At 40.9% G+C, this 25,051-nt stretch overlaps 1 protein-coding gene across 2 annotated transcripts; it reads right to left on the minus strand.

Moving 5' to 3' along the window:
- Positions 1-802: 802 nt before the first annotated feature.
- Positions 803-23,855, minus strand: NSUN3 (NOP2/Sun RNA methyltransferase 3). Of its 2 annotated transcripts, XM_075034055.1 has the most exons (7): positions 23,398-23,612; positions 22,680-22,838; positions 22,348-22,457; positions 20,449-20,792; positions 18,801-18,955; positions 18,158-18,279; positions 803-2,490 (listed from the first exon to the last, which is right to left on the minus strand). In XM_075034055.1, exons 2-7 carry the CDS (start codon positions 22,692-22,694, stop codon positions 2,229-2,231), a joined length of 1,008 nt encoding a protein of 335 aa, XP_074890156.1. In that variant the 5' UTR covers positions 22,695-22,838; positions 23,398-23,612; the 3' UTR covers positions 803-2,228. The 2 variants fall into 2 exon arrangements, with proteins under 2 accessions (XP_074890156.1, XP_074890155.1); XM_075034054.1 differs by lacking the exons at positions 22,680-22,838; positions 23,398-23,612 and adding an exon at positions 23,720-23,855.
- Between the last annotated feature and the right edge of the window lie 1,196 nt (positions 23,856-25,051).

Consider the following 25,051-nt stretch of genomic DNA (forward strand, 5'->3'; position numbering starts at 1 on the left):
GGGCAACTAAAACTGATGGAAAGCGTTTTGACAAGGGTATTGTTATTGCATCCAGTAGCCTGAGATGACTCCAAATCTGGATATTACATTTAATGTTTCTGGGACAGATGCTGTTAGGTCTTTTCATAGGAACACAGTATCATCTGCATACATTAGTAACTTCTGTGCCTCAAGTTGCATACGCTTTATATCCTCTTAAGTTTTCAGACACACTGCTGACAATTTAATGCTGCAGGGGCACCTCAAACATTTTTCATCACAAAGTAGGGGAAAGGATAATTGTGGAAGCTCATGCACCAAAGGGGCTGAGTACCTTGCGCATTATTTATTTCCTTCAGCAAAAGGTGCAGCAGTGAGAAAAACTGCCCAGCCCATCCTCTTAGTCACAAAAGCCTGAAGAACCAAAGCTACTGCTCACAATCAGCATCTGCTTTTAGGCAACTAAGACTTTCTTCAGTTCAGGTGCTGTGCTTCTGTACTCTGCCTTCTTACTGCGCTAGATACTACGGACAGGACCTTCCCAGCAGCCACGATGCTCAGAACAGGGACAAACGTTGAGTGCTCCATGACTACGGGTGTACTGACAGAGAACTGCCATGAATGCAGAGTCAAGGCTCACCAGTGTAACAAGGCAAGTAGAGAATAAAGGCAGTGACAAGTCAACTGAATTTTTCAGAGACAAAAGGCAATCAACTTTTTTCCTGCCTTTGTTAACGAGGTGCAGAATCACCAATTTGATAGTTTTTCCAGTATTTACATGTTGATGTTCTTTTGTATTCAGAAAAAAATAATCAAATCTGCATTAACAAGTCATGTTTGTGATTGTAAAAACCGTATAATTACATATATACACAGACAGATGTACACAGTCTCACACACACAATTTCTACATGAACAACTCACCTACCAGAAAAAAATTCTGTTCTTTAAAACACTATTCCTTATAAACAATTATTATAAGTTTCAATCAGGGAACAGACCCCTCTTTGCTTGGAAAGGGATGCAAGGGCTCCATTCTGCTTCAAGACAAGCATTTGACCTAATATATACACCGTTACATGATCCACTCAAGCATAATTCAAGCACTGCTGGGTCAGAAGTTTTTACAGGTTTTTATAGGAAGGCAGTTTGCCTGTGCATACGCATGAACATGTGCACATGCATGAACATGTGCACATATGTCTAGATATTTATCCATAGCATCGTGTGACAGAATTGAGGGACCCTCTAAACAACATCAGCACTCACTGGGACTCTCTTTCCTTACACACCACGGATACAACATCATGAATTCACGTAACATTTCCTAAGTCGGTGGATAAGCCACTTCTCCAGAATGTGTGTTGCTCATCATGACTGTAAATATGTAACAAAACTCTGAATACTGTACTATTACAGCAATTATTAATCATTATGCTTCTGTTTCATATAAGTGCTCTAGAGACTGCTGGATATACTGCATTATGCCACAAACTAAACTAAAAAAAAAAAAGCTAAACCGAAGCTAAACACATCTAAATCTACTGTTTTAAGGACATTTCAACATAATTTACTCTTTGAATTTATATTTTTGTAAGCTCAAAAATATAAAAAAAGAAAAAGCTGGTGTTGATATAGCTGCTGACCTTTGCGACTGTAAACAAAACACAGTTTTTAACCAGTAAACAACTTAGAAAATGAAACCTGTTTTGCCAGTGCTTGGAATAGTCAGCGCTTAAGATGACAAACTCTGCATACAAATCAGTTCTTACAGAAAAACAGATTTCTAGATGTGTTTGAGGGAGAATGCAGGATTTCCATGCCTTCAGACCATTGAAACAATTTATTTTAAAATATACTGTATTAAAACCAAATTAGTAATTAAAAAACAAACAAAAAACCCCCAGTGCAAAAACCCAAAACGGTGCAAAACCCCACCACATTAGGCCTCTATTCTAGGATACAAATCCATTCCATTTAAGAGCATCACCTTGAAAATAATACAAAGCTCCCTCAACTTCATAAGGACTTCACAGAGGCCCATTAGTCCATATCAGAAGACACATTCAGTATTTTAAGCTAAATCAAGTTGAGTGTCTAGCTTCCTTTTTATTAGGCAGCAACGAATACAAAACTGCAATGCTTTAAATTCAGTTGCCTTGGACATGTTCCTGTACACACACTATACTAGAAATAAGTATTAATTTTTCACATATCTCTTATAAAAAACTAACAGACATCAGATGGGACTACATTTTCTTTAATTTAGCTACATACATTGGACCCCATGCTCTCCCTTTCTCTGGGAGAACCAGAAGTTCATGCTGTTGCATACCACTGAGAAAAGTGAATTCCTGAGAAACAGCTCTGGCCATTTCACTTATGTCTACAGGCATTACATTACTGCAGGAGTTTAGAATGAGATTTATTACATCGCTGTTTTCTGCCCTTGAGAGAGTGCACGTAGAATAGACCAATGATCCGCCAGGACGCAGTGCTTTAATAGCAGACCTGCAAATAATGAAAAAAAAAAATTCAACGTAAGTGACATACTGGGGGTGGGGAACATGTAAAGATTTACAAATCTAGAGTTATAAATAGGTATAAATAAATATGAGAAAAATAACATTATGAAAATGTCTTAACAGTATATAATTGACAGTTCAGGAAACTACCTGCAACACATTTTTGCTTTCTCATTTATTAATGTATTCTCAGTTAACTGAAGGTATTTTTTATACAACAGTGACAAGTAGAAAGCAGCATCCATTCGGAGTTGCAGAATATACTTCAAGCATTTATATGCACAGCACAACTGTGAAAATGCTGCAACTGTGCATACAAAATGGGTTACACCACATTGAAGTGCTAGTTAGATACTTAGCTAGCTGCTTGTGTGAACAAATATCAGAAGGTACAGTTGCAGTAATAGCCTGAATTAATTACTGGGCTGTAATTTTACAAACATTGGTGCAAATTCTGCAACTTAATTAGCAGGTAAGAGGACTCGGGGGTTTCACTGAGACAGTGCACTTCAACCAGATTTCCTAAGGAAATATGACTTATGGGAACATATTGTCTGTTTATGTGCCCTTCCCCTATTAACCTGTTGACAAATTTTAACTAAACAAAGGCAAAATAGTGGCTTAGGATTTCAAGTACCCTAAAAGCTTATGAATACTGGTAAACAGAGGTTCTTTTTCATATCCCTGCTGAAACTGACTTTAAACAGACTGTTCACTTTCCATTAAACCAGATCTGCAAGGTCCTTTTTCAGACGGACAAAATATAACCTATGAGAGTACAGAAATGAGATATGCAATCCACATTCACCTACTGCAAATTAAAAGAGTAAGGAGAAAAATCCCAAATCTTGCACCACAGAAGAGCAATCTGGTACCACCACATAACTGAACGAGGAAGCTACACTGAAGGTTAATTTGCTATTAAAACGCTCTCTTAAAATAATCCCTTTTAATCATACACTTTGTAGCCTTCAAGGACATAATGGCTCAAAGACTGAGTTGTAAGCTAGTATTCAAACAGATCACCTCACTGCTTCTGGAAAACAGATACCACTGGGTTGAAGCAAATACCACATTAAAATACAACTGTTCCCTAAACAAAACTTCTTTTGTTTACAAACAAGAGAATCTGAACAGGTGAATGCTGTTACTCAGCTTGCGAATGTCAGAAAGACAACAAGGTAGGCGCTCAGGGGACCACAGGTGTGTCACTGGGAATTTAGCAGGTGCGCAAGGGCAGGGCAGATCCTGGAAGCACAATGACACACACAGTCATGCTGCATGGAAAGACACAGAATAATCTTAGATTGGTAGATATTACCGATAATACAGCATTGACCCAAAATAAAAACATCTTCAGGGAAAAATAAAAAGAAGAAAAAAAAAAAGAAAAAAGAAAAAAACACCGTATCTTCAAACTAGATGAGGTGAGAAGCCCCCAAATGCAGCAAGCCTGATTCTGAGCCCAGATAAACAAACACAATGCCATTGAAACAGCAATTCCTCCAGAGACAAGCTGAGGACTTGCTAAGGGTGATATCTGGAAAAAAACCAGGTGAGAAAGGAAAGAAGAAAATACAAGGGGAAAAAGGCAAGTCCTTTTAACAGGATTGGGCCTTTTCAGGAAAAGAATCAATAAAGAAAAGCCTCATCACAAGCAGCATCAAAGCAGATCACAGGTCAAAGCTACTCTGAAAGTCCTGTCCAAAATAATAAGGAAACACCAGGACAAATGACTGTTTCAGACAGAGATAATACAACTCTGTTCACCTTCCCTGGTGAAAACTTCTGTGTATTCTACCCAGTCTGTTTCTCTGGGGAGTGTACACATTATCTTGCTCAGTTCTTCTATGAGTCTTGGTTACGTTAATCAGCAAGCCACATACATATTTTACTGGAGTCTATAGTACTCCAATTTTAGTTAGTGTAATATAAAAGAACAAAGCTCTATCAACTGATGATGCTCAGAGAAAAATCAGTGTTTAATGCCTTTGTTGTATCAGTCTTCAGTAAAAAGATGGAGAGTGAGCAGATGGCTAGCACATTTAGCCTAAGTGAGTGAGCAGTTCAAGTTCAGCCTGTTATAGGTAAAGAACAGGTTAGAGAGTACTTAAGCAGTCTGAATACTTTCAATTTAACTGGGCCTAACGGACTCATTCTAGAATAATTCCAAAATTAGCTAAAGCTATCACAAAACTGCAAGCTTATCTCAGACCTCTGAGTAGCTTTTGAGAGTCTGCAAAAATGTTTAAGAATGTTTTAGACACAGGTTGATATAGGATGATGTTTACAATGTCACCTTGAGACAGTAAAACAGAGCAGGTGTCATCCTAACGTCCCTTCCAGATCGTATTTTCTAAAATTCTGCAGTTACCAGCATACATTTGAATTGCCTAGCTCCAGATATTCATCCTTCCTCCCCTCCACATTCCAACACACATATACTCCTTTGCAGGCCACAAAAGCGCCAGTACTGGACCCCAGGCTCTAAGCTGTCTCCACGGTCTCTCCAGCTACCTTCCTTGCCTGCGGCTGTCCTCCTGTGGCTGCGGCTGTCCATTTAAAAGGGCAGGGCTTATCCTGCTGCTCTCTGGCCTGTCTGAGCAACTGCAGTGCGCCCAGATGTATGGAAGGTAACTATTGTAAAGCAGAGCAGGAACATACAACCTTCCCTTCTCAGGAACAACAAGCCAGCAAGAGAACTGCACACTGATCCCCTGTCTCCTTGGCCTCATACCAGTTCTGGAAAACATAAAAGCGTTTTTTTTCCTCCATGTAATAGTTGCTTGCTTTCTAGCTTTCACATCAAAACTCAAAGACAACAGGGCTGAAGTCTAAATGGGCTCTCAAAGTTGAGCAGATCTTCACAGTATTATTAGAAACCACCTACTGATCTTCATAGAATTTCCCCCTACAGCTACATGTTTTCCATGCATACAGGAATGCTGAGCCATGAGAGGACAGCTAGTTGGCTTGAAAATGTTTTTGCATGACAATCAAGATGTACTTTTAGCATACCTGATAACGTTACACATAGAAGCAGATAATGACAACTACTTTCCTACCTATAAGACAGATACTACATGAACATTTAAATAAGTGAGAAAATATTTTTACCATGTAAAAGTGGAAAAGGTAAAAGGTACAGGTATATACCAAAAAAGTAGGCTTACACAGTTAAAAGCTTGGGCGCTTCCCAAGTGTCCTTTTCTTACCATATATTAAGTAACAACCATTCAAGACAATACTTTCAAAGGCACCATGCTTCTACAACTGAGTCACTGGGGCAGTGATTCAGAGGAAAGAGCAGCACAGGCTTCTGAATGAAATCCTGAAAATCTCACACCAAACCCCCCGTAACTCTAAGCTTTCTTAGCTTGGGAATCTTCACTGGCCCATGACCCAAAAAGGTCAGGCTGCTCAGTGCAGTTATCTTTATTCTGAACCTAAGTCACGAATTAAAATATCTAAGGAGGATTACGTTACGCTGCAAGGTTAATCAATGTATCTATCCATCTTGTCAAGTTCAGCAACAGTTGTTTCAGTGGCTGTGTTCAAAGTCAACCGACCGCCATCCCTGATTAAGCCGTGCTTGGCTTTTGATAAACCTGCACTGAGCTGCAAAATTCAAAGTGAAGAAGTGCTGGGCTCAAAGTCACAGGGTGATACTGTGCTGGGCTAAGCAGATTCAGGGAGTTTGGTCTCCTCGTCACCAGCATGACAGAGAATTCATTCGTAAGAGAATTTGTTCAAATAAATTTAAGAAACTAGTCTTCCTCTATAATCAACGGAGGGAAACAAGCTTATCCAAGGGATAGGCAGGAGGTGGAGCATAATTTATAGACATCTAGCAGAACCCACCACTGCTACTATGACTCCACCATCTAAGAATGTAAGATTCCTCTTACATTAGGCATCTTAATTATCCCCCAAATCCTTACTTAAAGCTCGACTCTTAGCTGAAGGAATATGGTACCTGTTATAAGGTACTTTGTAACTTCCAAAACCAGGGTCCAGATCTAGAATGATTAAAAAGGATGCTAGTGCAAAAAACCCTAAAATATTTTTTCACCTTCCCCTTATTACAGTATGTTGGTTAAAAATAAAACACATTACTTAAAGGTAATTAATCTGCAGTTATTTTGCTCTTAGTGGTACAGATGACCTTCAGGTTTATTAAAGAACTAAAATTTTCAGTTTAAATGTAGAGCTAGTTATAATTAATTTCATAATTTTAAATTCAGGTATATACATTTACCATAATGGATTTTACAAGTTGCAGGAACTAATACTGCAAAGTTTCAAGTTTCATATGGAGAAACATAAGAACACACAGTAAAAGCACAGGAAACTTTTCCTTGGAGCCTCATGACTTGCTCACCTTTCTCTATAACCATTTTTGCTTTCATAACATGACAACACCTTAGTGCTAGCAAGGTCCTTTGGACTCTCATCTCAGTGGAGGCAGGGGATGGAGATCCATGCCGCAGCAAAGACACAAGGGTTATTCATGCTAGAAACCACGGAAGCGTCTGAGAATGGTCATGTAGGAATTAGGGCTTCTCCCCCCAAAATGGTGGTGGGATCAATAGCCCGACTGAAGTGCATCTACACCAATGCACACAGCATGGGCAACAAACAGGAGGAGCTGGAAGCCATTGTGCAGCAGGAAAACTATGATATAGTTGCCATCATGGAAACATGGTGGGATGACTTGCACAACTGGAGTGCTGCAATGGATGGCTATAAACTCTTCAGAAGGGATAGGCAAGGAAGGAGAGGCAGTAGGGTAGCCCTGTATGTTAGGGAGGGTTTTGATTGTCTAGAGCTTAATGATGGTGACAACAGGGTTGAGTGTTTATGGGTAAGAATCGGGGGGAAGACCAACGAGGCAGATATGATGGTGGGAGTCTGTTATAGACCACCCAACCAGGACGCAGAGGCAGACGAAATATTCTATAAGCAGCTGGGAGAAGTCTCACAATCCCTAGCCCTTGTTCTCGTGGGGGACTTCAACTTCCCAGATGTCTGCTGGAAATACAGTACAGCAGAGAGGAAACAGTCTAGGAGGTTCCTGGAGTGTGTGGAAGATACTTCCTGACACAGCTGGTGAGCCAGCCAGCTAGGGAAGGCGCCCCGCTGGACCCGTTGTTTGCGAACAGAGAAGGACTTGTGGGTGATGTGACGGCTGGAGGCCATCTTGGTCATAGCGATCCCGAAATGAAAGAGTTTTCGAGTCTTGGAGAAGTAAGGAGGGGGGTCAGCAGAACAGCTACCTTGGACTTCTGGAGGGCAGACTTTGGCCTGTTTAGGAGCCTGGTTGACAGACCCCCTTGGGAGGCAGTCCTGAAGGGCAAAGGAGTCCAGGAAGGCTGGACATTCTTCAAGAAGGAAATCTTAAAGGCGCAGGAGCAGGCTGCCCCATGTGCCAAAAGATGAGCCAGTGGGGAAGAAGGCTGGGCCTGGCTAAACAGAGAGCTTTGGCTGGAACTTGGGAAAAAAAGGAGAGTTTATGACCTTCGGAAGAAGTGGCAGGCAACTCAGGAGGGACTACAAGGATGTCGTAAGGTTATGCAAGGAGAAAATTAGAAGGGCCAAAGTCCAACTAGAGCTTAATCTGGCTACTGCCGTAAATGGCAATAAAAAATGTTTCTATAAATACGTTAGCAACAAGAGGAGGGCTAAGGAGAATCTCCATCCTTTATTGGATGCGCGGGTAAACACAGTGACAAAGGATGAGGAAAAGGATGAGGTATGGAATGCCTTCTTTGCCTCAGTCTTTAATAGTAAGACCAGTTGTTGTCCAGGTACCCAACCCCCTGCGCTGGAAGACCGGGACAGGGAGCAGAATGAAGCCCCCACAATCCCAGGGGAAATGATTAGTGACCTGCTACACCACTTAGACAGTCATAGGTCTATGGGGCCAGATGGGATCCACCCAAGGGTACTGAGGGAGCTGGCAGAAGTGCTCACCAAGCCACTTTCCATCATTTACCAGCAGTCCTGGCTAACTGGGCAGGTCCCAGTGGACTGGAAGTTAGCAAATGTGACGCCCATCTACAAGAAGGGCTGGAAGGAGGATCCGGGGAACTACAGGCCTGTCAGTCTGACCTCGGTGCTGGGGAAGGTTATGGAGCAGATCATCTTGAGTGTCATCATGCGGCACGTACAGGACAACCAGGTGATCAGGCCCAGTCAGCATGGGCTTATGAAAGGCAGGTCCAGCTTGACTAGATCTCCTTCTGTGACAAGGTGACCTGCTTAGTGGATGAGGGAAAGGCTGTGGATGTTGTCTACCTAGACTGTAGTAAAGCCTTTGACTCCGTTTCCCACAGGATTCTCCTGCAGAAACTGGCCGCTCGTGGCTTGGATGGGCGTACTCTTTGCTGGGTGAAAAACTGGCTGGATGGCCAGGCCCAAAGAGTTGTGGTGAATGGAGTTAAATCCAGCTGCCAGCCAGTCACAAGTGGTGTTGCCCAGGGCTCAGTACTGGGACCAGGTCTGTTTAATATCTTTATCAATGACCTGGATGAAGGGATGGAGTGCACCCTCAGTAAGTTTGCAGATGACACCAAGTTGGGCAGGAGTGTGCATCTGCTTGAGGGAAGGAAGGCTCTACAGAGGGATCTGGACAGGCTGGATTGATGGGCTGAGGCCAAATGTATAAGGTTTAGCAAGGCCTAGTGCCAGGTCCTGCACTTGGGTCACAACAGCTCCATGTAACACTACAGGCTTGGGGAAGAGTGGCTGGAAAGCTGCCCGGCAGAAAAGGACCCGGGGATGTTGGTCGACAGCCGGCTGAATGTGAGTCAGCAGTGTGCCCAGATGCCCAAGAAGGCCAATGGCATCCTGGCTTGTATCAGAAATAGTGTGGCCAGCGGGACTAGGGAAGCAATCATCCCCCTGTGCCCTCAGCACTGATGAGGCCACAAATCAAAGACTGGGTTCAGGTTTGGGCCCTTCACTACGAGAAAGATATTGAGGTGCTGGAGCACGTGCAAAGAAGGGCAATGAAGCTGGTGAAGGGTCTAGAGAACAAGTCTTATGAGGAGCAGCTGAGGGAGCTGGGGTTGTTTAACCTGGAGAAAAGGAGGCTGAGGGGAGACCTTATTGGTCTCTACAGCTACCTGAAAGGAGGTTGTAGTGAGGTGGGTGTTGGTCTCTTCTCCCAAGTAGCAAGCAATAGGACAAGAAGAAATGCCCTCAAGTTGTGCCAAAGGAGGTTTAGATTGGATATTAGGAAAAATTTATTCACTGAAAGGGTTGTCAAGCATTGGAACAGGCTGCCCAGGGAAGCAGTTGAGTCACCATCCCTGGAGGTCTTTAAAAGACATATAGATGTGGTGCCTGGCACATGGTTTAGTGGTGCACTTGGCAGTGGTTGGTTAGCAGTTGGACTTGATGATCTTAAAGGTCTTTTCCAACCTAAACAATTCTATGATTCTACTTGCAATCAAGACCATAAAGAAGAAGCACCATTGTCAGCAGCTAGTATGTGTAACTTAAGCTTTTATGTTACATGCTATCATACTACACTGCACAAGTATGAGGTTACTGTTTTAGTACCATAAGATAGTCATCACACAGCAGAAAAGACTAAAATCGGTGAAATGCATGGCAATCCATTAACATGCCCTATTTACCAGGAAAGGCCCGTATAAAAAAATCTCCAAGGTTAGTTCTTCCAGGAGATGATATAAAACAGTATGCAAAAGAAGTAATTATAGAACTGCAAGTACTATCACACGTTTGTTACAAGACAACATACATGCTGAACTAAAGAAAAAAAAGTCAGCCCTTTTCTGGGGTTCTGAACACAGCTTTAGTATATATCAGCATATCACAGCTTAGGAGACTTTACTGATATCAAATAGTCCAAAATTTTAATGACCTTTTCAAATCATCAATAGCTTTGAATTACAATAGCTGAAAAACTGCAGGATAGAGCGAGATTCACTGACATATAATTCTATAGAAATTTGCCTGATGTTTTTTCCACACTTATTTTGAACTATAGACATCACTTTATAGCCACCAAATCCACACTTAAATCTTTCCAGCACAGTAGCGCAAGACACCTCTGTAATCCAAACAAAAAGGGTGGTTGATGTCCATCCCATTCAGGAGGTACTCTAAACCAATTCACACACACAGTTTGCTCCCCTCCTCATTGTAAAAAAGGTTTTAAGAAAAAGAAAAAAAAAAAGAAAAAAGGAAAAAAAGTATTAGCAATACTTCATATTTTTGCAGAGTGTGTCTTTGGATACAGGTTCAATGGCACATATAGTACTAAGGAAGTCAGAGGTAGGAAAGATGCATTAGAGTAATCTATCCTAACCCCTTGTATTACAGGAGTACTGGATGAGGTTTTTTTTAAAGAAATATGTTATTTTAAAGCAGTTTATTTTATTTCTCAAGATTTACTTTAAATCTAACAACGGAGGAGATGCTAACAATAAACTAGGGAAAACAGAGCAGTATTATTATTTAATATCTCAGGGAAAAAAGACCACTCTAGAGCCACACGACAACTCTAAAGGGAAAAAACTCTTTCAAGCAACTAAACATACTTAGCCAGAACCCAAAAAGAGGATTTTTCACACTTACAGAAAATTAAACATGATAGGCTGACATTTTGTTCATTCTAAAAGTCTTGGAGTCTCAAACATCCTTTTAAAAATAGGCAGACACTAAATATGTATTTCATACTACAGCTAGCACCTACATGTCCAGCCTATTCCTCCTGTGCTTGGGTTTATGTTGCATGCCATTGGAAGGGTCAGCTTTAATTATGTTAATCATTCAACCATTTTCAGTATTAAAGTAAAAAGATTACCTATATTTTAGGGCAATTTTAAAATAATACAACACTTCAACAGTGCCATCTTTTGGCAATTGGGATGTATTTCTGCTCAATATGCAAGATAATGTCTGATCAGAATAAAAACTACCATACCAACCCTTTTATAAGCTAGTCAAGAAACAAAGCATCTCAAGATGCATTTGCTTTTATCTTCAATCCTATTCTTTTTATTGACTAAAGATATTACACATTTCTTTCTTCCTCTTACAAGAGTCCAGATACATCATGGTCATATGGCCTGCAAGTTAAAGGTTTTGCTTTTATTTCTCCAAACCAAGTCAAAAAAGGTAAGGAAATTCCTCCTGTGTCAAAATACTGATTTTTTTTTAATGCTTTGTGATGGGCAGTGACAGAGGTGCATAGGAGACAGAGACACTAGTTTAGGTATTCTCTCCATACCCCAAGCATGCACTCCCTCTGCTTCTCTCTAAGTAAGCTTTGCTACTGTGGAGAGAGACATTGCAGCTCAGTATAACACGGTAGCAAGATGAGAAACATGAAGTGAACTGCTTTTTTTAAGCATTAGGATTGGACTATAAATAAAAGCAGACATAGCCACCAAAAAACCCCACCCAAACAACCAAACACCACAAAATCAAAAAACCCACTCTGTTCTGCTCTAGCCAAAATTTGTCCCCAAAATTATGATAAATAACATTTCTATAGCAAACAACTTTAAATTCTTTTAAAGCAAAGACCAAACCTTCAGTTTAACATTACTGAGCTTTCTCCTCTAATGCATGGTGACTTTTGAAATACTTATCCTGTTAACACAGAGCTACAAGATATGCTTTACAATACTAAAACTGCAGTGCCTTTGTAATGGTAGTAGAGTGGTTTATTTCCCATTCTCAGATTTAAGAGCCACAAGCGCCAACACAACACTCAAGAATTTTGCTTCCACTCTCCACGTTGCAGTTACCTTGCTCACTCACATGCTGGGGTTCCACACACTCAGTAACACTAACAGAAGGGCTGTTTCTAGCTGGCTATCCTCCAGCAGCCAGAGGTAGTCCACTGTAAGAAATCTTCAATCCTTCTGTCGTTTCAGTCATCCCAGAATTACCTTCTTACCTTATACACTCTCAGAGGTCCATTCCTCTTCCCAACTTAAACCTATCATTTACACGAAGAAAAAAATATATAGCCCAGGCAGAACCTTCTCAGCTAGAGAAGGGAGAACAGAAGAGAACATGGAGCCACAACAGTGGCCACAGTACTCACTCTTTGTGAGAAATTCAAACCAACCATGAGTCTAAAAAACTCAGTAAAATGACTCATACCTCCAGCAACATAACCAACAGTGTTTTGGGGAATGGCACAGTGCAAACATGCCACGTTTATGCATACACAATTAGACCAAAAACCAAAGCCTCCTTGTCCAGTCAGCAGCTATCTAACCTTTTTCATCCTGAGGGGCAAGGATGCACAGAGAGTGAACACGGTTTGCACAGCAAGACACCCTGGACAGCACGCCCAATTTGGAGCCTGGGGCCAGCAGTCTATATAAACTATTCAGCTTTTCCAGCATAGAAAGTGGTTAAAGAAGGAACCATCCACACAACCCATATAAGATTTGTTGATCCAACACTTGCAATTCTAAAAAAATTCCCAGTGGAGCTAACTGACTAAATGGTTATGGATAACGAGTGGATTAAATGGGCAGCTACAGAAGAGCAAAATTCCAGGGAAAGACCTGAAGAACAGTGTGATGAAGCCATCCTGAATGTGATTTTCTCCACTTTCCTATGCGCCTTTTTTCCCTTCTCCACAGAAAATGGCATCCACTTTACTACTTTCCTCAGCTCACCTCTCCTGCACCAGTACTGCGGTTCAGAATTCCCTCAGTCACTCCAAAACACCCCTGAACTTCACCCAGGGAGGTCCTGTGCAGGAGTCCCATGCACACTGAAACAGAAATCTGTGACACAAGATGGCTGCTGTATTTCTGGAGGGACTCCTTTGTGTTTCTCCTTCCCTCATGACATTCAGCCCTGTCATCCTTTTAATGCCTGACACAAACTCAAGCAACTTCTACGATGGTAAATTTTTTTAAAGGTTCGAGACACTGGCTCTCCTTGCTTTTGCAATGAACATTAAATGCTGAGATTTTTTTCATCAGTAGCAAATCACAAACAAAACTGAATCACTTTGCCTGGACAGGACAACTAGCTAAATGCAAGTATCTTCCTTTTTACTTCATCATTACACGTCCACGTGCTATAAAGGCTTTTGTCTTAATCAAAGCAGAAATGGTACAGTGGTACCATATACTAAATATATGATGGTATATTTACAAAAAACCAATTTTTGCCTTCACTCTACAACAACAAAAAACCCCACAATTAAGAGCATACAATTCCTCTTCTAGGTACATGTGGAAGACTCCACATTTCAGTGAAAACAGAGGTGGCACTGAATGTGGGAAGAGTGATATCAGGATTTTTCCAGTAAATCACAGTATTTACTACACACTATGTGAAAAAGACTCTTTTTACAACACATAAATCTATGACTATATGTATTCTGTGAAACAACGTCAGTAATTTTCATATACCAGGGAAAACAGAGCAGCTGGTAACTTAAGGTTTGTTATATTTGCATCCTATGTTCCACCAAAAGTTTTACCATTTATTTTAAGATATATTTTCAAAGGTCTGGACTGGAGATAATAAAGTGGGTCCTGTGGCATGTAGATTAGCCTTTAGAGACTTCAGTTGCCAACTCTACCTGATGACTTAAGGGAAACAGTCAATCTCATTTTACTTCCCATGTGTGCAGACTGGTAAACCACCATACAAAGTGGCTGCATAATCAGCAGTCTCTGCTCCAGGACTGAAGCAACAAGACAAACACAGATCAAACGCTTTATGAAGCCGCTTGCACAACAACAGGTTACTTACATATGACAGTAACTGATGGTTTAAGTACCCTTTAATTCAGAAAAATAGGTTCAGAATATTTGGGTTGAGTTTTTTTTAATTTTTCCTTCCAAGTAGCATGTGCACAACCCTCCTACTTCCCAAACTATTCAACGAGAAAGAAAAAATAAACCCTCAAAACTTCTGGTAACGTTTTCATGAAAAAGATCAGTAATTTCAAATACCATGTTATGACTGATACCCAAAGCAAAATTTGTTAGTACAGAGGGACACATTCATTTTGTCTCACTATTGTGCTCCACTTGCATAGGATTTCTAAGAGGAGATATGCATGTTATACAGAACCAGACATAGTTCCTTAAAAATCATATTTATAAGCAAAACAGCGATTGAAACATCTCATTAGCTTGGAAGACTAAAGGGTTTTCTGGATTTCTCAAGCCAAGTTTAATGCTTCATCCTGAGTTCTGAAAAATGAGAATACATACACCTCGAAAGACATCAACTAGGAAAATGAGCATTTTGTACAGCTTATTTTGCCACTAGTAATCCAAAGCACACTTCAAACTTCTCATGCACCCTGAAATCCCACAAATCTCTTAACTTTCTGTGTGCATGTCTTAGGTATTCAAAACAATCTTCCTTGTAGCTAACTACTAGGGAGAAAAAGAGGTGAAGAAGGAAAGTCAGCGAATATGTGTCTTCTAAAGTTAGCCTGAACTCCTGTGGACCAGAACTCTATTAAACATCAATTACAGCTGTTTAATTACTTGGAGATGTTGTGTATAGAAGAGTTACACTAGTCTGAATGCCTTTACTGTGTTTTCTAAATTGCATCCTGTTGGAATTATTTTCAGCTGAACCCTAACACAGTTTCTTTCAGCTGCAGTAACTGGCCTAGGAATAATTATAACATCTGTAACAGTTTCACCACTAAGTTATTATGCACTTGAGCTTAATTCAAAATTTAATTTCTATCTGAGAACTGATAACATTGGAAAATTCACTTACAGGAACCACTGCATTTTGTGCTAGCATTCAGTATCAGGAAATGAACATTCCTTCCTTACTTTGCAATTTGTTTTCTGCATGAACACTCCAAATAATAACAAGATTTGCAGTGTGTTCTTGGATTATAGCACTCAGCAGGGATGCTTTGGTTTTGGTATTAACAATCATTACAATCTCAGTTTCCTTCAAATCAGTGGTGCCCTCACTGCTTATAAAATTTGCTGTTCAGCATTTATGCCACTTATTTACATTTCAGATTTTATTCAGGCTGGAGTAGGAAAATCGTTGCATCAATTTCAACTTCTTCCATATCTTCATTCTCTGAAGCCTCTATGTACTTAATAAATTACACTGTATTGCAAAAAATACTTTTCTTTCCTTCACTTCCTCTCTGATGTCCCCAGCTTACGCCCAAGCAGATCTGCTAACAAAAAAAACCAACCAAAACCAACAAACCCACACCCAAAAAAGAAAAAAAAAAGTGCAAGATGACCAAACGCGGAAAAACAGATTACAAGATTACAGGTAAAGCGCTTCCTTAAGAAAGAGGGAATCTTTAAATTTTGGGCTGAGTGTCACTTGATAGAAATGAAAATAGAACTCCCCTCTGCATTTCATTCTTCTCATTTGTGTGTCATCCTTATACTTAATACTACTGCTAAACTGAAATAATGCTTGGTCCTCATACTTTAAGCTTCATCTTCAAATCATACATTATTACTTACACTATTTTCAAAAAAATTGCTGGGATCCAGCTTTATACTTGTTTTTGTTTTACAGATACAGGAACCAAGGTGAGAGATGCCCACAAGCATAAAGCACTGGGTAATCTGAACAGATAAGCCAGAGGTAGCTCTGCGTGAGCTGACTCACATAAAATGCAGTATAGCTGGATTAATGCAGGTTCAGCCTTCCTGAATATTACTGGAAGTATCAGAGATGGGATTCAAACTCAATTTTTCATTTATAATTATGCACTCTAGCCATAAAACAAAGGCTTGAATAGGGTAGCATTCCACAATTTTAGTTTTGCCAAACTTCTAATGCACTTGCATGAATCATTTAGCCTTTCCTGGTCTCATTTTATCATTTCCTTTTTCCCTTTCACACAGGATCCAAGATGTCTTTAGTATTGGATATTCATTCTAAAATGATCAGATAAAAGGAACAATAAAAATACAGTGGACAGCTATACCATTTACTAAGTATATGTCAAACATTTTACCCAGTAACACTTGCAATCTCTAACTCTTGAACCACTTATTTCATATGCTCCAAAATCTTGTAAAAGACAAAAAAATTCCAGTATGCATAACAATAGATTGGCCAATCTACAGAACTACTCACACCTATGCTGAGCAATGAAATTGAAATTACCATCCTTTTACTTCCATTTACATATCAAAAGTATTTTGTCCTTACAAATCCAATTCTTATTTCTGTTGCTATAGTAAAGTATACTTTCAACAGAAACAAAGTTCTCTTCTTGATTTAGGAATAATTCAATTAATCTGATTTGGGCTGACAGGAATGTCTCCTTTTTTAAAAACAAGGTTCCTGCTGTCATGAGTTTTCCACTTCACGATTACAATCTGGAGTGATTTATGCAAATGCTCAAAATTTCTCTGCATGATATATGCTTTCTTTTGGTAGGGGTTCACAAATTGGATTTTATATGTCAAATATTGAAAAGGAAAAACTGAAACAGGTCAGTGTTTTAAATGTGATTGATTTCTTCAAAGGAAATGGGTGACATGATGCATTACTGCAATAAGATACTCATATTTCTGTTATAAATCATAGGCTTCTGCTAGGCCTTTTTCAACTGGAAGTCATGCAAAAGTATCTTGAACTGCTGCAATGGGAACTTTCCATAAAAACTTTCTTTTTTATAATATGTTATTTTTCCCTCAATTTGTTTTGACAGATGGACTTCAGGTGGGACTGTTACTTTGCAAAAACCACTCAAGTCTAGAAGGTATTATTGGTAAATCACGGTCTTTTTTTTTTCCCAGTGAGAAAAAAACTGTGGAGTTTGAGATGCTTCACAAATGCTAGCCTATGGCTGGTATCGTTAAAAAGTGTAATACATGACAACCTTGATTTGGATTATCGGGTGGATGTTCTTGAAAAATAAACAATCCTCTCTCCTGCACTGAACCCCACATTCTTTTACTTTTTTACCCAATCATGATCAGTAGTCTTTCTATGCAACAATTAGTCAAATGGGTATTAAATTCAAGCAGCATGTAAGAATGCGCAATAGTGGACTCAATCTCTTCACATAAACAGCCCAGAAAGCAAGTTCTGAAGCAGCATTAACTAGTGACCTAAGTGACATTTGGTAACCAGTCCTGACTTACAGCTCAGTTATCGAAAAGACTGTAATGAAGAACTGTAAAGGGTAATTCTGTGAAAGAACAACAACAACAACAAAAGAAGTTTGGGGAAGAATGCCCAGCTTGGCAGGTTTATAGACTACTTTCACAGACAGTTAAAAAAAACTATTAAAAACTATATGTGTGTGTTTGCTTCAGCTGAGGAATATATCTGAAACTGTTTTAGCTGTGTCCACTGAAAATATTTTTATATGGTACCAAACTGTTCTGTGTCATCTGAATGGACATGTATGTGAATAAGCGAGTTACGAGGACTGTACAGCAGTATGGTAGTAAAGGACCTAGGCCTCACTGCTTATATTACCCCATACAAACTTCCATGTTCACATTAACCTAGATCAACTGCTTATTCTAAACAGCATTGCAACAACATATTCTTCACATTCTTTTCACATGGTGAAACCTGGTTTTGGTTATTAAACATGACAAATCTTGCCCCCATGTCACTTTCATTAATTATGAAAAGCTCCTTTAACAGTTTTCCTTTGCACTTCTCACCTTAGCAGCTGGAATTGTAGAGATGGTAACTCCTTCCTTTGCATTAGCCTAAGCGTAGCTTGCTGAATATCAGAAGAGAATAGCCAACTTCTGTCATTTGAACAAGGAGCATCAACCAGTACCTACACAATAAATAAGAGCAAATAAGACAATTCACTATAAGGATACTCATTTTCTGAACAGCGTGCCAAAAATCTACTCAACTTACTTTTGCAAATACTTACAGCATCCTTTTTATTTGCCATTTTAGGTGCAGAAATGATCTACTTACTATTTTGAGATGGTTTTATGGAGTTATCGGGGGTGGGGAGATAAGAAATTACTGCTCCAAAAGCACCCTCTACCTGATTAGCTCTCCCTTGTTCGCCCCCCCCCCCCCCCCCAATTACACATTATGCAAAGAACACTGCTGCAAGGTCTTCAGAATTCTCTACCAAGGCTAAATGGGTAACATCATCTAACACATGAATAAATGCATAACAGTCTTCATAAAGTGATTCCTGAGGCTCTGCAAATCCTGTACATGACCTTGGTTCCCCTTGATTTTTGTGGGGGCCAGAAAAAAAAATTAAAAAAAGAGCAACATAGGAAGAAAAAGCAGCAGAATGCAGAAATATAATTTGCTAATAAGTAATAAAGTTACCTTTTCATATAATTCAGGCTTAAGATCTCCGATCTGTCTACCATCCAGTTTAGAGACTGTTATTAAGTTAATCAAAGGATATGGGATGAAGGATTCTATCGTCTGTTTCAACCATCTTGACCTCAAGTCATCATATTCGTTACAGTGAAATTGACCTTAGAAAATTAAAAAAAATATGTAAACACCCTAAAATAAGTCTTTATGTTTTTTCTGTTCTTTTTTTTTTTTTTACAGATATAAGGACCTACACTGATTTCAGAAGTTCCACTGTTTTGCCATGACTGCCACAGAGTTTACACCTCATGTGCTTATGTTATTGCACATTTTATAACACTGCTGAATTTTTATAAACCTGAGTAAATTTCAACATGCTCTTACAGAGCAATCCATAAATATTTACTAGCAAATATTTACTGTAGCAATAGACTTCCACAGTAAAACAAACTTTAAACATGATCCATATCCAAAGACCAGTGCCAAGTGAGTGCCTTTCTGGGCTCCTTGAGCCACTGTCTAAATGAAGTACCTGCTCCTTATAAATTAATTAACTGCCTTTTAAATAAATAAAACATCAGTTTTGCATATCCTAAGCTGAGCAGTCCAACCCGTTATTTATTTGAAATTTAAGCTGTGTTTTAACATAAGGGATGTGGTTGCACTTACTTTTATAACAATGTAGCCAGAGTAGTTACCCCTTCAGAAGAAACACTGCTGTTGCTTGTACCCAGACCAGAAACACAGCACAATACTTTTTCCTCTTAGTCCTGTTTTCTGATTTAATAAAATTTTTATTTTCATGGTTCCACAGGTTGTCCTACACCATGTTTGCCACACACAATATGGTACATCTTAGCATTCACTGAGGTATATAAAGAATCAACTTCCTTACATCTTTCTTTCTCAGCAACAATTTGATATCGTCAGAAGCAGCCATGGGATAAAAGTGTTTTTTTTAAAACCTTTTGAAAGGGCAATCTGCATTTAATTTACCTCATTGGTATCATTCCTCTAGAAGAGGGAGGGAGAACTAGCTGTAATCAACAGGTGCAGCTGGTTATAGTAATGGTCTCATCAGTAAGAACATAAGGTGCTGTGAACATTTTGAGACAATTACTACCCAAGCTAACATATAAACTTGGAAACAGCAATCACAGCTTGCTTTAACTCCCTGGCCTGGAAGAACTGAGCTGCTGCTTGCTGTTGCTTTCTAAACACTGTTATTATCTTAGTGCCCTTCTGCAATATCTAGGTGGATTGAGACACAGAGCTTATTAAATACTGATATAGACCAATTCCTCATCATTAGCTTTCTCCCTCTGCCTAGATCTTGCACATTTAATTTGTTATGCTCCATTTTACATCAGTACACTTAAATTTACTTATACTATTTGCATAGCTACTCCACTTTTGTCTGTCAGTCTGCAGTAACCTATATTTAAATAACTACTGCATTTTTCATCCTCTTTAAGGTAAACAGACTTCATAAAAGAATCTTACTAAACAGCAAGGAACTACTTAGAATATAAATATAAATTGTTGTTTGTTTTTTTTTGCCCCCAATCCAAATCATGTACAGAACACAGGCACAACTGAAATAGCCCAGGCAGAGAGCCAGGGATCAGCTTCTAAAAGCACCTCAATACATTACCTGGATAGGCACACTGCAGTATAGCTATTGATTTACCCCCTGGGGCAGCACAGAGATCCAAAACATCTTCCCCGTCTTTCACTTCCAACGCCAGCACTGGCAGCAGCGAAGCAGCATTCAGGAGATAATACTCTTTCAGTTTACCAGCCTGGTGCTTTTGTGCAGGGAATCTCCCAGGAGTTCTCCTGATGTAACACTTCAGCAATGCGGGAAGGTAAGGCAAAGGTCCTTGAAAGGCAGGGTGATATCCCTTCACACCCAAGGTGTTCTCCAGTTCAGAGGACTGGCTGAACTTGTTAAGCAGGATGGCGTACTGCCAGCACAATGGGTATGTGAGTACATCTCTAGATTGAAAAAAAGAAAAGCTATTTAATAACTTGGCAAATAAAATGATCCTTCCATAGTGTAGGAAGCCTTTTCTTACATAAGGGTAACAACCTCACCATTGGATGGTACAATCAAAAAAGGAATCATTTTTATTAGATACGATTAAGAAAAGTATGCAGGAAAATAATTTTAATTTCAAGCCACTGTTTTCTCCAATTATTGCATTTAAAACACTAACTTCTTCTAAAACAAGATGTTCCCCTATTTTCCCTGATTATTTAACAAATGACTGTAGAAGTTATAAATCATGAAGCATAATGGTCTTTCTGACTATAAAGTACTTCCCTAGGGACAAAGAACAACAGTAATATTAGTTGTAAATATCACAACATAAAGAATCACATTGGCTTTGCAATGGTTATTCCAGCCAACACCATAAAATGCAGTTTTTACAAGAGTTCTTTTCTAAATTTTGTTTTATGTACTGCAAACATTGAGCCAGAAAAACTTAAACCAATAAGATATGCCTGGAGATAGTAAAAAAGCAGTGCTTATATGGTAAGAACACGCTTGCTCATATTTCAGTTCACTTTTTCAGACCTTTCTTACATGGAATTCCCCCATTTTCTCTTTAAACTTCTCTCAGTATTTTTTCATTTAGCCTCAAAAAGTACTTCTCAGGCATATTCACTACCTAAAAGAGAAATACGCATTGATCCAACCTAAAAGAGTTTTTAAGTTAATTCACTTAAACTAATGCTATACATCTATGCTTTTTTTTCTTTAACAATGGAGACACTTATTTTAAACTACTTTTTAATCCAAACAGGCTAAACCAAAGAGGTCACTCAGACGAATCACACAGTTTATAATACTCTGAACATGTAAGATGCTTTTTCCCTTCAAAGTAATGTGGCACTGATCCTGGGAGCACTCCTCATGCACTTTAGGTCTAAGTCAACTGATTTTGTTCAAATCCCTGTTGAAAAGTATATAAGCTAAGCAGTGAACTTGCCCAGAAGGGCCACCAGCTAGCAAGGAAGGGAAGATGTCTTCTCTCAATATCACAGCCAGTTCTTTAGCAGCTGTGTAATCAAGGCCCAAATTAAGTGATAGCCTTTTCTGTGCATGTTGCTAATATTCAATTTCTTCTGATGAAAGAAATCAGGGGATGTCCTTCTTTTCTAACATCTTTGTCCCAGTCTCTCAAGATACTATAAAGCTGTAGGAAAAAAACCAAACCCTAACGGCAGCTGTTAAGTATAAAGGGATGCTTTTTGGACCACATTTTTACAAAACAGTCAACAAAGACTTAAGATGGCAGTCCTCTTGCAGTGCATATGCATAGAGAAGAACAGAACCTTCATCACGTCCAAAATACTCAAGTCAATGAAAAAACCTAAAAAATTCCAAGTTTTAGTCTTCTGTTACGTATTGCTTTTATGATAGTTCTACACTGAAAACAAACTGAACCAGTTGTTACAGTCCATGACTGTTTTCAAAGTTATTTTATGAAGCACTTAAAAAATAGCAGAACCTCTCCTCTGCCTCCCCCAGTTCCCCAAAACAGACCTGACACTGGTCCATGTATGTCCCAGTTCCGTTGTGTACTGCTTCTCAAAATGATCCAAAACAACTTGACAAATCTGCTTTTGAGGTTTCCCTTTTGTTTTATTTTCCAGCTTCAGAAAGAGAAGGAACAAAGAAAAGCAGTAAAAACAAACAAATGAAACCTTCCCTAGTTCTCATTAGAATTATTAAAAGAACATTTTATCAATTTAAATCAACTTAGTAACGGTGATACTAGGATGCTCAAACATCAAGGTCACATCACACATGTGATCAAGACGTAACAGAAATTTCAGATAACAAACTAGTTAAGCTAGTGTACCCCCTGTCCCTACCTGCGAAGAGGTCATTGGAAGCTTGCTGATAACACTCCTCCATATCCTCTATGCTAACAATACGGTGGTTCCTGGGACTCTAATACACCAGGAGCAAAATAAGCAAGGCGTGATTATCATCCTGCACTACGATCACCTCTGCCAAGATGTACCCATGTGCTTAAGTAAAAGAAAGAAATTCATTTGAACCATTGCGGAAATCAGCTGGAGTTGAGCCACAAAGCACCGCAATAACTAATTTATTCCAGGAATAAGGAAAAGAAAAAAGAAATCGGCTATGCTTTTGGGTTTTTTTTTAAACCTATGAAAATTTTGTATTTTATTTGGGGAGGGGAGGGGAAAGAACTTTTAGTTTCTAAGCAAACTCGTGCTACTCAGAAGGAAAGCCCGAAGACAAGCACTAGGTTTTGGCGGACTTCCCCCGCCCGGGACAGGCAGCCCCCCTCCCCTGCTCCCACCCGTCCCCCTGCCTCCCCTCTCCGCCCAGCACCGCTCCCCTCTCCGCCCAGCACCGCTCCCCTCCCGACGGCAGCCCCCGGCAGAAGGCAGAGCCCGACGGGGCCGCCAAGCTGCCGCCGCCTCCTCCCAGCGAAGCGCGGCGGTGCCGTTGCGGCCCCGGTTCCCCCCGCTCCGAGGCGAAGCGGCTTCCGAGGGGGCCAAGGACGCGCAGACCGCTCGCAGCAGGGACGAGGCGGGGGTGTCACAAACCGGGTCTCACCGTTGCGGAGCGGGACCCCGGCGCCGCTCACCGAGGCCCTACCGAGCTCTTCCTCGCAGCTAGCGGCGCCCCCGGCGCGATAAAACACCCCCTTCCGACCCGAGAAGCCCCGCTCTCGCCCCTCCGCCCTGCCCGCAGGCGGGCGCCGCGGCCCCCCTCAGGCGGAGGAGAGGAGAGGAGAGGGGGGGAAGGCCGCCCGCCCCGCCGCCCCGCCGGCCGAGGGGAGAACTCGCGGGCCGCGCCGGAAGGCGCCGAGCGCCATCCCGCTCCGCTTCCGGCTGCCGCCCCCCAGCCGCGCCGCTGCCCCGGGCCCCCGCCTCACCTGCTGCGAGGCCCGGGCGGCCGCTCGCCGCGGCAGGAGGGCGGCCCCGGGGCGGGGGAGCGGCGGCGGCGGCAGCCGGACCATCCCCCGAGGCAGCCGCATGGCCGGTGCCGGGAGCGGGGCGGCCCCTGGCGGCTGAGGGGGGTGTCCCGTGGGTCGGGCGGAGGTGGTTTGGGTGGTTTCTTTGATGTTGGGCTTCGTTGTGGTCGTCTTTTTTTACCGTGGGAGGCTGTACTGTCTGTCTCCTCTGCCTCTCCAGGAGATAAACCAGGACTAGGCGGCAACCGGACCCTCCGTTAATCAACTTACAACCCTGACGCTCATCCCAGAGCCCGCTCCAGGTGCTGCCGCCATCCACGCCACCGCCGCCAGACCGAACGGCTTTTCACCAGTCCTTAACGCCTGGCTGGTCCCGGCTTATGCAAACTTTGCAGCTGCTATTCAGCTGCTCAACAGCCTCCTCTAAACCACACTGGAAATCAGCTCTAGCATAACCTGCAGCTACTGGAAAAAAAAAAAAAAAAAAAGAAAAAAGGATAGAAACTTATGACTTATTCACACAAATGTCATACACACGTTTTCAGGTAACCCATTCTCTGGGAACGGTAACCAGGAGAACCGCCAGACACCAGTTTGCCAGCTGTAACTGTTTTAGCAGCACTCCAGTCCGAGGCTGCCAACACGCTCGGGCAGTTCCTCCTCTGATCACTTCGTCTGAACAGAACCGCCAAGACCTGCAAGCTCCTCCTGTGAGAAAGGGCATCTTGCTCTGTTGGCCATCTCCTGCTGCAATCGTCATGGCCTGGCAAAACAAAGTCGCCACGTACCCTCCCTTGCTCACTTGTCCATCAGCATTTGCTGACTCCTTTGGTAAGAGCAACCCCTGCGGAAACAGCAAGTTTGCTTAACAGTAGTTTTGATTAAAGTCTGCCCACGCAGCTTCTGCGCACTGAAACCGGCCTCTGAAATCCAGACTGGAAGAGGGTGCAAAGGTAAAGGCAGGAGTGCTATCGTACAGATAAATATTTGAGTTTCGGGCACCGACTAATGAAGATTAAGAACATTTATGCAAACCTCATGCAAATTACCATCAAACTTGAAATCTTATTTAATCTTATTTCAGTCAGGATCCTGACAAAGAACCAGTAGGCAAAATGGAGACCTCCGACATATCAAATGTGAAAGGAAACCAGAAAGGCTTTTTGATAAATGAGTTGTACCAACAGATACAGAACAAAACTGGTATAAAAAGTACAGTTCTCTGCGGTTATAATTCTGCCAATACCCATAACATACAAGAAAACACATACAATAATTGACTTTTACCACACC

This window comes from Buteo buteo, chromosome 8 (assembly GCF_964188355.1).
Source record: "Buteo buteo chromosome 8, bButBut1.hap1.1, whole genome shotgun sequence".
Classification (NCBI taxonomy): Eukaryota; Metazoa; Chordata; class Aves; order Accipitriformes; family Accipitridae; genus Buteo; species Buteo buteo.